General features: G+C 37.0%; 1 protein-coding gene across 1 annotated transcript in view; it reads left to right on the forward strand.

Moving 5' to 3' along the window:
* The window catches only part of LOC133519569 (uncharacterized), a 59,786-nt gene extending 50,456 nt beyond the window's left edge, over nucleotides 1–9,330 (forward strand). Inside the window, exon 2 of the mRNA XM_061853581.1 lies at nucleotides 5,901–9,330. Within this exon, the coding sequence (XP_061709565.1) occupies nucleotides 5,901–8,201 (2,301 nt within the window). The 3' untranslated portion in view covers nucleotides 8,202–9,330. The remainder of the gene's footprint in view (nucleotides 1–5,900) is intronic.
* The last annotated feature ends 5,710 nt before the right edge of the window (nucleotides 9,331–15,040 follow it).

Below are 15,040 nucleotides of genomic sequence, written 5' to 3' on the forward strand. Positions count from 1 at the left end.
CTGATGGTAAGCAGTCTCCGTAGCCTATGGACACGTGCACCTCCTGAGGAGATTCATGCGCGTTGCTGACCCTAACACTCCATACCCTCGTTGAGCTCTGGCAACCTTACTCACCGGCAGGAACACAACACTATGAGTATGGTCTAGTGTTATTTGGCTGTGGTTTTCTGTAAGGTGGAGGTACTTCCCCAGTTGGACTCTGCTCTAGATCTGGAATGACATCCGCTGTGCTGTGCCCTACCATACAAAGCGAAATGACATTCCCAATGCCCATACCTCTCGTATCGTAGTTTAAGGACATACCCGGGTCCATTTAAGGACATACCCGGGTCCATTTAAGGACATACCCGGGTTGGATATTATATATTAAATATATCATCAATCAAAATCGTTGAATCGATACATGTATTATGTTTTAATAGTTTAGTTAACTGCAATCATTGTGAAGGGCAATAATTAACTGATGTTTTGAATCAAAAGGTTAATTAATTTTGTTAACTGCTGTGTTCATGCTTGATTGAGGTTTTATTATTTAATTTAAGAGTCTTATTCGAGAAGTTATTGGTATTTTATTTCTTTTACGTGCATTTTCTTGTCTGTTGCCTTATTATGGGTAATTAGACACAAATAAATAAAACACATAAAATGGAAACTAATTATTAATTAATCTACAGTAAGTAAAGTGACCATGACATCTGTCACAATACCTACAACTCCAAAAGTCCCCAAAAAGGCGAACTTAAAAAAAAACGGACAAGTGCGAGTCGGACTCGCCCACCGAGGGTTCCGTACTTTTTAGTATTTGTTGTTATAGCGGCAACTGAAATACATTATCTGTGAAAATTTCACCATTAAGACGGACGGACAGCGGATTCTTAGTAATAGCGTCCCGTTTTACCCTTTGGGTACGGAACCCTAAAAAGCTACGTTAGAAAAAAACTTTTCTTAATAATGTTGTCACACGTAATAACTAAATGTATTTGTTTTTACTGATTATTAAATAAAATACATATGTAAGTAATACATTATGTTAAGGTACCTTCTAGTAGGTATAGTGTACCTATGTCAGAAAGCCTCGCTCTTCCAAATGATTACTAACATATAGCTAAAACGTAAAAAAAAATAAAGCTTCATACTTTCCCTATACGATGCGTAATACTGCAATATCATTATATTTTTTCTACTCGTCGATTGTAACGGTTGAATTAAAATTTCGTATACCAAACTATAATTGCGTACTTTTCCTGTATGGGCTCCCAACTCAACTATAATATTCATTTTGACACGCTGTAGTCAACTATAAAAAAAATTGATCTATCACTTACCGCCGCGCTCCAATATAAAAGACTACACGGGCCACAAGAGTCGCGCGTTTATGTCTTTTGTACTACAATTTCGTCTACTGAGATACTAACTAATTTTCATTAATCAATTAGGTTTTATAGTGAAAAGTATTATTTTAGGTGACTCGTAGAAAAAGTATTGTATACAAGAGTGATATAATCAGCTTTCTTTTATATCATGATGCTATAAAATACCAGTGTCAAACGATCCACAAGCAAAATTTACATTCCGTTTTAACCTTTTCAACGCTTTTCCACACGTGTCAAAAAATGCCATGGACGCCAAAAAGTTAACTGATGAAGAGCGAATATGAAGCTTAACTGACAGTAGGAAAGTCGCTTTGACAACGTCCGCCGTAGCCTTTTTAATGGTCCTTGGCGTCGCGGGCACGACAGACGATGACCGTTTTAGGGGTCTTTGGCGTTGAAAAGGTTAATTGGCGTATTTGTGATTATGCTCGGAGAAAAATCACAGGCGTTAAAACTTTTCCACTGTAGATACGATTATTTTTATCCCAATATAATATTAGGTAATATTGTTACGATAATATTGTTAATTCTGTTATTTAAATATCAGAGTAGTACATTCAGTAATCAGTGTATTTATTGCTTTCATAGGTTATACAGGTTGGTACATTATATTGGTTCAGCTATGAAACCCTGTAGGGCACTGCAATATAACTTAAATCTAACTTAATAACTATGGCTTAAGGGTATCTCTAATATTTTTTTTAAATAACCATGTGATCATGCATCATATTATATTCATATACATCTTTTAAACAGTTACAAATATTTTTAGGTTACGATATCTAAACTACTATATTAAATACTATTACTATAATTAACTATCTAAGAACTCTTGCACTGAGTAAAAACAGCTGTCTAATAAATATTTTGTGATTTTTCTGTTAAATAAAGTATTTTTTTCTTCGTCTCATATTCGTATATAACTTTGATTGTCATATTTTTTCTTAAAAAGGTATTCAAATAAGCATCGTCATTTATTACTATATCTAGCCTAGTTCTGGCCTAGTGGGTAGTGACGCTGCCTATGAAGCCGATGGTTCTGGGTTCGAATCCCGGTAAGGGCATTTATTGGTGTGTTAATACAAATATTTGTTCCTGAGTCATGGGTTTTTTCTATTCAATTCGATGTATTTAAGAATTTATACATTATATATATATCGTCGTCTGAGTACCCACAACACAATCCTTCTTAATATTACTGGTAGGACTTAGACAATTTGTGCAAAAACGTCGTATAATATTTAGTTAATTATTTATTTTTGTAATTATCTAAATATACCTACTGAAAAGCAAACAAATCAATATTTATTTACTTTCCTTCAAATACTGTGGTAATTCATGTAAAACACGAGCAAATTATGTTAATTTCATATTTACTCCGTTAATATACCAATTAAGGTATCTTAACTAAACATCGAATTTCAACGAACATTTTGGACAAATATTTATTTTTTTCGTGACGAGCCCATTTAGGAACTAGGTCAGTTAGTGACATGACCTCTGACATGCATATTTCGGTGAAAAACGATAACATATTTCGTAAAGTTTTAACATTTGTCGAATGAGTAATTTGACAGTGACAAAATACGTTATTAGAAGAAGCTTTATATTTGTGTCGTTTTATATTTTAGTTCTAATCGAACATTCCATATGAAACTAATGAATTTTAAAAAACATTATTACTTTTTACTTAATTTATCATTGATAATTTAATTTACAATTGAAAAATTCTTCTGTCCAAATTGACCTTGACCTTAATTTTAATTTTACTTTTTTTTTTAATACATACACACAACCATTGTTACAGGATATCCTAATTCGACAGTATGGAATTTGACACACAAAATAAAATAATTACATAGGTATACAGTAAATAGATGAATTATTACAAACTACAGTAACACAATACATACAGCGTGGCCCTTGTGAATTCGCTCAAAGAACAAAGAAACAAAATCTAACTCGATCGCTACTCGATTAAGTGTCCGAATTGCGCGCGTAAAGGGGGCCTGGCGAAGGAGTTGCGTTCGAGCGCGCGGCTCGGCCAGCAGGCTCGGCCGCCGCCGGCGCCACACATACCGATCTGGTACGTTCAAACGCACCTCTGCCAGGACTCCAGGGTTGCACCACTTGCCTCGTAACAACTTAAATATATATGAAGCTAGCCCCAGTTCCCTTCTAACTCCTAGTTTATTGTATCCTACCATTCCTAACACGAATAATGTAGGATACATTAAAGCAGGGGTTCCCAATCTTTTTCAACATGTGGCGCAGTTACAAGTTTAGTATTTCGCAACGGCGCCCTTCTAAATTTAAAATCATGGTCGAAAAAGAGTGACACGACGCTATATTACTTACCGATGCGAGCGCTCAAATAGGTACCCGCGAATATTTGTGGTTTCGCATAATGATAGAACTCACGGCGCCCCTCTTTACTTTCTACGGCTCACCAGGGCGCCGCGGCGCACACTTTGGGAACCCCTGCATTAAAGGATAAAAAGGGTATACTCCGTATAATTTTAAATATATAAACCTAATAAATTTATTTTGAATACGTTCCAACATTAGCCTATATTTGGCCTCGTGTGGACTCCAGATGGCCGCATTACCTTCTAAATGACTCCTGACTATTGCCTCGTACAATACACGTATCGCATTAATGTTCGTAAACGCATGAGACTGTCTCATTACAAACCCCAGATTTCGGAAAGCCTTCTTACATACTGAAACAATATGGTCTCGAAAGGTGAGGTCGGATTTCAGCAACACCCCTAAGTCTTTCACTTCGTACACGCGCTGTATCGGTGTCTCTTCTAACACATATTGGTAGTGAAGTGGATTCCGAGATCTGAGATTTTAATAATTTACACCAGATTATGCAAGTACACTCAGCTGCAGAGATAGGTTGACCCCTCCCTATGTAAACATTTGTATTTGTAGTAGGGGGGAACCAGAAAATCCTATAGACTGACAGTTGAACAAATCATTAAATAATGACATCACTTAAGGTCAAAAGATTAATGACATCGCATAAAACTGAAGTGGGAGCAATTTGTTAGATTGACCAAAAGGTTAACGCAATAAATATAGTAACAGTACACCAAATTTAGTTACATGAATCAATTTTTATATTGTTGTCATTTTTTCACTTTCACCTCTCATCTACTCAAAGGTTATCTGGAAGGGATAAGTTCGCCTTTGTACTTCTTACTAATTGTATGTTACTTTTAATATATATTTTTGTACAATAAAGAGTTTACTACTACTACTAAATTTAGATAGATGGGCCGATTTTTTTGTCGTTTTTTTTTTTATTTGGCCCGTTTGAATAGCTCTTCATTGGCTGGAATAAATACAAAGTCTATGGGACTAAAAAAATATGTGATTTTCCGTTGTGTTAGGAAATTACCATGTTTTCCTTATGGCCTAAACAAAAGAAACTTCGAAACACATTAATAAATCGTTAAATAATTAAAATTCGTACTTACATTAATCGAAGCGAGAGTGACATTGAATTAAATTGAAAATATATTGTTTAGTAATTTACTAGATTAGTAATATATTTATAAATATAAAATAAAAATATTTAAACAAAAGCATACTTATTATTAATAAGGAAATAAAATTATTACTTAATTTCTAAATTTGAGATCCCATCATTTTGGTTTGCGTTTACTGAAAGCCGTAATGTTCAACATAATATACTGTATATGTTTTAACTGTGACTAGACCGAACATGTGCATACAAACAGTATTTAAGGAGCCCGCATTACGAAATGACCTTGACATATACCTAATATTTACCCGTGGTCGGTAAAATATGTCGTAAAAACGCTAGGCAATTATGGAATTTCAATATATATATACTGGGCTGGATTTAGGGGAGGACAACCGGGGCTACTGCCCCGGGCCTCCACAAAAGAGGGGCCCCCACAATAGAGAATTCTGAAAATTTACCATTTTAAATTTTGGAAAAAATTTAGCGCCAGGGGGCCTCCACTCCTTTATTGCCCGAGGCCTCCAGACCTCTAAATCCAGCATTGTATATATATTCAGAACCTATGATTATATATATGTAATCATTTTCAGTAACCATAGTGTAATCATTTTCAGTAAACATGTGAAGTACTCAAGAATTGGTTTACTAGATTTTTTTACCAAGAACTGTAAAGTTTTGAAATCTGAAATGGTGTAACAAGATAAATATTAGTTTTAAACTATTATGTACTAGATGAGGCCCTATGAAGAGAGAATATATGCTTCATATAAATTTTTAACCCTCTCGGAACCTCAGGACATCCATTGAAAACTAAAACATGTTTTTTTTTTCAAAAAATTTGTGAAACTGATAAATATGAAATTTTGCATAAATATTGCCGTAACATATTCTGGCACGGCCTTTAGCACTTATTTCGCATATTCCTAATTTTTAAATTCCTCAAATTTATGTATTTCAATTGTCATTTGTGCTCAATATTGACTGCAACCCGTTATAATGATACTAACGCCATATTCTCTCAATTCCAGAGGCTGTCACTGCACCTAGCGGTGGTGCTACTGGCGCTGCACCAGACATGTGCCGAGCCAGATATATCCAGCTTCCCCAACCAGAACTACGCCGTCTTCGGCGCACCGATCCGCGCTGACCTAGACGAGGATGGCTATTTCTATCCCAAGCCGAAGATACCCTTCCCTCAGCCGCAGAACCAGAATAATGTTTATGTGCCGCAGCCGACACAAGGATATGTCTATGAGAGACCTAGCATACCTTTTAACCCGCCGACTAGGCCTCCGCCGCCGCCGCCACCGCCACCAACGAGACCTCCGCCGCCACCTACTCGACAAACTCCACCCCCAACCAGACCAACGCCCCCGCCGACTAGACCGTCGCCGCCGCCGCCGCGGCCCACGCAAGGCTACATTTATGAGCGGCCCAGTACACCTTTTAACCCACCAACCAGACCTCCACCCCCACCCCCAACAAGACCACCCCCACCACCACCTACAAGACCACCCCCCACTTATTCCACACAACTCCCTGTCTCTAGAACTAGTGGATACAATTACCCTAAACCCAGCATCCCATTCACTTTCCCAACACCACCAACTACCGCTCGTACTTTTCCTCCATCCACTTATTTACCCCCCGTTACAACTACTAGGAGACCACCCCCTCCATCTACCTACCTACCCCCAGTAACTACTCCTCGCCCAACTCCTCCACCAACAAGACCTACACCACCCCCAACAAGGCAAACTTATCCCACTTACTCCACCCAACGCCCACAAACCAGAACCACAGGTTACCAATACCCTACCCCTAGTGTGACATTCACTTACCCTACAACTAGACGTACGCCTCCAACGACTGCTAGAACTTTCCCTCCGTCTACTTACCTACCTCCTACTACTAGGAGAACACCACCTCCTACTTACCTACCTCCAGTAACTACCCCACGCCCAACTCCCCCGCCAACCACAAGAAGAACACCGCCTCCCACCACTCGACCACCACCCACTAATCCCCCAACTATAAGAACCACAGGTTACACCTACCCCACACCAAGCATAATCTATACATACCCTACAACTAGGCGCCCTCTGCCTCCTTCTACATACCTACCCCCTACTACTAGAAGACCATTACCACCCTCTACCTACCTACCTCCAGTAACCACACCCCGTCCAACACCACCACCTACAACTAGGCGACCGACTACTGCTTATCTACCCCCAGTAACTACGCCAAGACCAACCCCACCTACAACTCGCAGGACACCACCCCCAACCACAAGACTACCACCGACCTACTCAACAATACTATACCCTACTAGAACCACAGGTTACAACTACCCCACGCCAAGCGTCATCTTCACTTATCCAACGACAGCTAGAACTTTCCCCCCTTCCACCTATCTACCTCCCACCACAACTAGGAGACCATTGCCACCCTCTACTTATCTACCCCCAGTGACTACACCTAGACCCACACCGCCACCAACAACAAGGCCTCCACCACCCCCTACCACAAGGCCTCCACCACCCCCGACCACGAGGCCAACGCCACCCCCTACAAGACCACCCACTTACTCAACCCCATTACCACAAACAAGAACTACAGGTTACACATACCCCAAACCCAGCGTTACATTTACTTACCCAACACCAACTACAACTAGGCGAACTCCCCCCACAACCGCGAGAACTTTCCCGCCGTCGACTTACCTACCCCCAACAACTACCACTAGGAGACCGCTTCCGCCATCTACTTACTTACCCCCAGTGACTACCCCTAGACCCACACCTCCACCAACAACAAGGCCTCCTCCACCCCCTACCAGAAGACCCACACCCCCACCCACGTACTCCACTCAACTCCCACAAACTAGAACTACAGGCTATTACTACCCCCAGCCCTCAACCCCCTTCACATACCCCACAAGATCAACCACCAGACAACCAGTATACATACCACCTTCCACAACCAGAGCTCCTCCAATCTATTTACCTCCGTCAACCACGGCGCCCCCAGTATACCTTCCTCCATCTACCACAAGACCTCCATACGTCCCACCGTCTACTACAAGGCCACCAGTGTACATTCCGCCTCCAACAACCAGAGCTCCCCCAATCTATTTACCCCCATCAACTACCAGGGCACCTCCAGTGTATATTCCCCCGTCTACAACCCGAGCACCCCCAATCTACATCCCCCCTTCCACGACCAGAGCTCCCCCAATCTATTTACCCCCATCGACAACCAGAGCCCCTTTCATCGAAGACCAAGGTTACTTCTACGACAAACCACGAGTACCATTCGTTTTCTAAGTTAGATAAAAGTATATTCAAAGTTGCCATAAATGTGATACCAAAAAGTACTTTCGTTAGTACTTTGGAGTAAGGTTTGTTATGAGGTCTGGGTTTCGGGCCTAAAATTTGTTTTAACGATGTATAATAATTACGAACGAAATTATACTCTGTCAAAATAAAGAATTTATGATATAAAATTTAGTCCATAATATAAAATTGTTATCCATCGCTTTAACTATTACACTAAAAATCTCAGTGTAAGTAAAACGATATGGATTTACACATTAACAGATAACCTGTCATTTTAAAACATTTTATAATGTATCATTAAATGTGTGCATTAAATTAAATGTATAAAAATGACAGTTGATAACAATATCTTGCTAAATCAAAGAGATAAAAGAAGAACTGTGAAAAACTTAAGAGGCCAATTCGAGTTTTAGTTGTTAAATCGCATTTCAATATGATACTGATCTGTCAGTATCAAAAGTAACGTTTTTGGATTTGAGTTTTAGCTATTCGATCTCATTCCAATATTATGTATTACGTATTTGTTTGAAGGTTGACATAATGCGCATTTCAGCAGGTCGTCCAAAGGAGATTGGAACCATCTCATATTGGAATAATGTCAGATCCATGTTAGATCAGTGTACAGAAAGAAAGAAAAGAAAGAAAATATATTTATTTAACGCCACAACACATTACATTTGGGAAAAGCTCCACAGAACATACAGAGAAAGAACATTGGACGCTAAAATAGGATTCCCCACTCAGCATAATGCCGCGGCAACCCGTGGCGCTGGTTTTCAGTGGGGACCTGACTTAAAACTATGATAGTGGCGGCACATACGTCAAAACAGAAAAACAGACATTAAAAAAAGTTATTACATTATATTGTTGGAATTGGCCTGTTAGTAGAATAAAATATTAAATATATAGGTATTTTCTTTTTCTTCAGGTTCGAAGGTTCTTTATTTCGACAGATAATTTAGTCTTGGAAACATCGACGTTACCCGATTCTAGTGATATATTAAGTATGTATTTTAATTATTATAATAGAATGGTAAATACTCAAAAAGATGTGGAAACAACACTGCCTTTAACTAATTATATTTTAAGATAGTAAATTACATTTTTATTAAAAATATCCCCTGTGTTTTCTTTTCTTCTGTCATGTTTATTAACCCTTTCTTATTTTACTTTATTAGGTACACTAAACAGATATCGTACAATAATATGAGAAAGTCTAGTCTAGAAAGAGAACTCTAGTTTCCTCCCTCTGTATCTCCACGTCAAAGCTTAACGAAAAGAGATATATCTTTATATATATAACTATTAGAATATGAAACATACTTTTGAACGCGATCTGCAGATATATCCCTATTCGAAGAAATATTCCAGCGGTGGCAGCATGGATCCATTTTTATCGCTTGTCACTATGCCCGTCACTTTCGCACTTACATACTTGTTAGAATTAGAACGTGACAGGCATGGTGACAAATGATAAAAATGCGATCGTGCTACCACCGCAGGATGGCAGATACTTTTGGCGAGTAGTTTCATCCAGAACTCATGCTGATTGTACGACTTTTGATACGAGTATGGAAAAAAAACCGAAAATACATTAAATTAAATACTTAGTAAATCATACACAACACGGGCATAAAAAGGGTATTTATTCTCGAGTTATAAACTTTGCTTTTCACTTAGATTGCGAGGAAAATATTCAGCAATATCAAATATTTAAGGGTATTTTACCATATGTGACCGTGGCCGGCAAAACGTTCCACTTTGCCGCTTGCCATAAGGACGCCTTCGCAGGTTATTCGTATAAAGATATAAGCAAATCTTGTCCTTGTGGCAAGTGACTAGGTAAGTGGGACTGTTTTCCTTTCTTTATTTCATGTACAAACTTAACAAAAAAAAGTATGGAAGCTCAAAGATTAAAAACAAATAACAAAATGTAAAAGTACGATTTTTTTTATTTTCAGAAATTCATACTAAAATTCAGCTTAGTAATCTAAGACATCGAAACAACACGAAAAAAGCTCACACTTATACAAAGAGTTATAATTTATTGTACGATACACGTGCGAATAGGTACCTAATTTGCAACTCGTGTCGATTTAAAACACTGACTTCTTCGATCGTGTTTTAATTTATCGCCACTCCTTGCGAATTTCCTATTTTTAGGGTTCCGTAGCCAAATGGCATAAAACGGAACCCTTATAGTTTCGCCATGTCCGTCTGTCTGTCTGTCTGTCTGTCCGAGGCTTTGCTCCGTGGTCGTTAGTGCTAGAAAGCTGAAATTTGTCATGGATATATAAATCAATAAAGCCGACAAAGTCGTACAATAAAATCTAAAAATTTAATTTTTTTTAGGGTACCTCCCCTACACGTAAAGTGGGGGTGAAATTTTTTTTTCGCTTCAACCCTAGAGTGTGGGGTATCGTTGGAAAGGTCTTTTAAAACTAATAGGGGTTTTCAAGAAACATTTTTTGATAAAGTGAATATATTCGGAGATGATCGCTCCGAAAGAAAAAAAAATGTGTCCCCCCCTCTAACTTTTGAACCATAGGTCCAAAAAATATGAAAAAAATCGTGGAAGTAGAGCTTAAGAAAGACATTAAATGAAAACTATAGCGGACATGATCAGTTTAGCTGTTTTTGAGTTATCGCAAAAAGTTTTCCCTTCATAGTAAAAAGACTTACTTTAATTAGGTACTGATGAAATGTGGTGAAATTTATTGAATGTATGCAAAACCTTACTTTCAGTGAAGTATTTAATTCGGACGACGTTAACAATGCCTTTGGTAGTTTCATAGATGAATTTAAGTTGTTTTACGATCTGTGTTTTCCCTTGAAAAGAATCAAAATGTCAAAAACAAAAAAGCCAAAATGGGTCAGCAAAGGTATACGCATATGTTGTAAGCGCCGAAGACAACTGCTATGGAAATATAGATTGACTTTGAAAAATGAAGATAAAATATCATTTGAGACATATTCTTATAGATTAAAAAATATTATTAAACTTACGCAAAAATCTCAAAATGATAATTATGTCATTAACTCGCAAAATAAAGCTAAAGCAACATGGAATATAATAGATAGTAATAAAGCAGTATTTCCGACAGAAAGTTTTACAAGTATAACTGACAAAGGAAAAGTTCTGAATCACCCAAAAGAAATAGCAAATGCTTTCAATAATTTTTGTATAGATTCAATTAACGACATCACCAAAAACAGTAATATACATATCAATTCTAATAATCCTTATAATTTAATTTCAAATAACTTATCAAATTCATTATTTATGCCACCGGTGACTTCAATTGACATCCTTAGAATAATCAATTCATTAAAAAATACAAGAAGCACTGGTTACGACGATATTGACACTAAGATTCTGAAAAGCGTTGGTTACATAGTTGCACCAGTTATCAGTTACATAATGAACCTATGCATATTAAATGGAGTTTTCCCTGACAAACTAAAAATAACTAAAATAGTCCCACTTTATAAAAAAGGTGACAAAAATTATCTAGGGAATTATAGACCAATAGCATTGTTATCAATTATATCGAAAATTTTTGAGAAGGTGATTTATACAAATATCTACTATTACTTTGAAACAAAAGGATTATTTGCTTCAGAACAAAAAGGTTTTCGTAAAAACCGCTCCATTGACGAAGCGATATATGAACTGGTGTCTAAAGTTGTAGTTGGCATGGACAAGCGAATACCTGTAACTGCAATATATATGGACTTAACGAAAGCGTTTGACTGTGTGCATCCCAAGATCTTAATAAATAAGCTTGAAAAATATGGTGTTAGAGGTAACGTACTAAATCTAATTGAGTCGTATATTAGTGATAGGAAGCAGTATACAGTAGTAACGAAGCTATGTCATAAATCTAAAACAGAAATCACTTACATGTCAGGGTTAAGAGATTCATTTTATGGGGTTCCGCAAGGGAGCGTTCTAGGACCTCTGCTATTTATTATATATATAAATGATCTTCCCAAAGTTACTAAGAATCCAATGGTTCTCTTTGCGGATGATAGCACCGCCATTTTTACTAGGACATGTTTGAATAATGATGAGATTGACATTAATTATGAAATGAATTATGCTTTAGAATGTATTGTAAATTGGCTTAATGTAAATAACTTAATAATTAATATTGAAAAAAACAAAGATTATGAATTTTAGACAAAGGAAGAACGAATTAGAACAGTTGGATGTCAAATATAATGGACAACAAATTAAAGAAGTCTCCAACACAACATTTTTGGGACTAGTTTTAGACATGAACATGAACTGGAAAGGTCAAAATGACAATGTTTGTAAAAAGTTGAGCCGTTACTCTTATGCACTGTTTATGTTAAAAAAAGTTGCTAGCCAGTCCGTTGTATTAACCGCTTATCATGCATACGTGTCTTCTACTCTTCGATATGGCATTATTTTCTGGGGTTATTCGACTGACTGGTATTTGGCTTTCAAAGCTCAGAAAAAATGTCTTAGAGCGACTCATCATCTGCTGCCCACGGTATCGTGCAAGTCATATTTTGTAAATCTAAAAATATTAACACTTCCTTGTATGTATATCTATGAATTAGTAGTTTTTGTAAAAATTCATCCTGATATCTTTCGACCCTTGCACAGTCAACGTTTGCAACACATGGTCTGTGCTCATCCGGCAAGAACTGCTCTATTGTCAAAAAGCGTTCTCGGCTCCCAGAGTGTACAACAAACTACCTGAACATATAAGGAGAATGTGTGATATAACTATATTTAAAAAATCTGTTAAAGAATTTTTGTCCAGGATGGCTTTCTACTCCTGTAATGAATTTCTTACTGGAAACTTTGACTAAACTATTATTATATTATTTGGAAATTGTATTATTTATTTGTTTATTCTTATTATTTTATAGTGATATTGCTGGAAGTTTTAATTAATTGTTAGTTAAAATTGTTGTTAAGTGTTAATTGTATTTTGTGGACATTTAATTCTGTTTTTAATTTAGTGCATGTTGCATGCTAATTGATATTATCAATGAAACCTAATTTCGTATGCCCTTGGGTACGACATAGTGAAACAAGCAAATGTATAACCATCATATGCAATATCATGTTGTATACACCTATGTTCGACGAATAAAGTATTTGTATTTGTATTTGTGATTATGCAAATTTGCCTATTTGTTTAACTCGGGTGAAAGGTACCGTGTCATCCCTTGGTTAACAATTTACTATACTTTTAGCTCCAGTTTAGCTTATTGTGACGGAAGAGTAACTACGGAACCCTACACTGAGCGTGGCCCGACATGCTCTTGGCCGGTTATTTTTATCATAATGTTTCTCAATCTACTCTTTAAAGTTATTAGACATTTTTGGTGTATTTCTGGTTGGCTTTCTCCTTTTTTTCAATTTTGTTTTGTCTTCTACACATACAGCCCAATCTGAAAAAGTTAAGAAGAGTTAGAATATATTTTGACGACCGGTTTGGCCTAGTCGGTTCTGACCCTGCCTACGAACCTGATGGTCTCGGGTTCAAATCCTGGTAAGGGCATTTTTTCGTGTGATGAGCATGGATATTTGTTCCTGAGTCATGGGTGTTTTCTATGTATTTAAGTATTCATAAATATTTATATATTATATATATCGTTGTCTAAGTACCTTCAACACAAGCCTTATTGAGCTTACTGTGGGACTTAGTCAATTTGTGTAATAATGTCCTATAATATTTATTTATTTTGAATTTTGCTATTTATACATTCTACTTTTTACCTAAAGGATAAGGTTCTCTTTGGAGTCGTCAATATCTCAACGTCTAGCATGAGTTGCATTATCGCGCGCGAATCTATATACTTGAAGTCGCGCTATATGGAGTCGCGCGCGACAACGCAACTCATTCTAGCAGTTCTGATGTGATCTGATCTTACATGCTACATTTTTGTATAACACAACTTTATGTTAACTTTTTTTAGGATAATAATAATATTGTATGCATTCCACAGTTCCTTAGTGTCTCTTTGTAATATTGTGTAATATGTTTAATACAATAAATAAATATTATGTTATTGTATTTATTTATTTTTATTTTACACACATAGATTATATAGATATAGGACATTATTACACAAATTGACTAAGTCCCACGGTAAGCTCAATAAGGCTTGTGTTGTGGGTACTTAGACAACGATATACATAATATATACATACATAACATATAATATATAAACATACATACATAATATATAAATAGACATCCATGACTCAGGAACATAATATCCATGCTCATCACACGAATAAATGCCCTTACCAGGATTTGAACGAGGGACCATAGACTTCATAGGCAGGGTCACTACCCACGAGACCAGACCGGTCGTCAAAACTCGTGTTTGAATAAATATATATATTTTTTTTTAATTCCACCTTTTTTTGTAGCAACCAGAGTCGGACCAAGCTAACTCTGCATTACATCTTCAATGATAAAGGGTGACATGTCATCATTCTAAATAATTTACTATTAAAATATGACGTTCATAATGACTCTGCCTCACTTTTCTATAAGGTAAATGTATGTATTACGTTAGTGTGGGTCAGATCTTGGAAGTAATTTTTTTTATACCACGTCGATGGCAAACAAGCATACGGCCCGCCTGATGGTAAGCAGTCTCCGTAGCCTATGTACGCCTGCAACTCCAGAGGAGTTACATGCACGTTGCCGACCCTAACAACCCTCCCTCCCCTCGTTGAGCTCTGGCAACCTTACTCACAGGCTCCGAACACAACACTATGAGTAGGGTCTAGTGTTATTTGGCTATGACCCACTTTCAGATTTCCGATTGAG

Source organism: Cydia pomonella, chromosome 7 (assembly GCF_033807575.1).
Source record: "Cydia pomonella isolate Wapato2018A chromosome 7, ilCydPomo1, whole genome shotgun sequence".
NCBI lineage: Eukaryota > Metazoa > Arthropoda > Insecta > Lepidoptera > Tortricidae > Cydia > Cydia pomonella.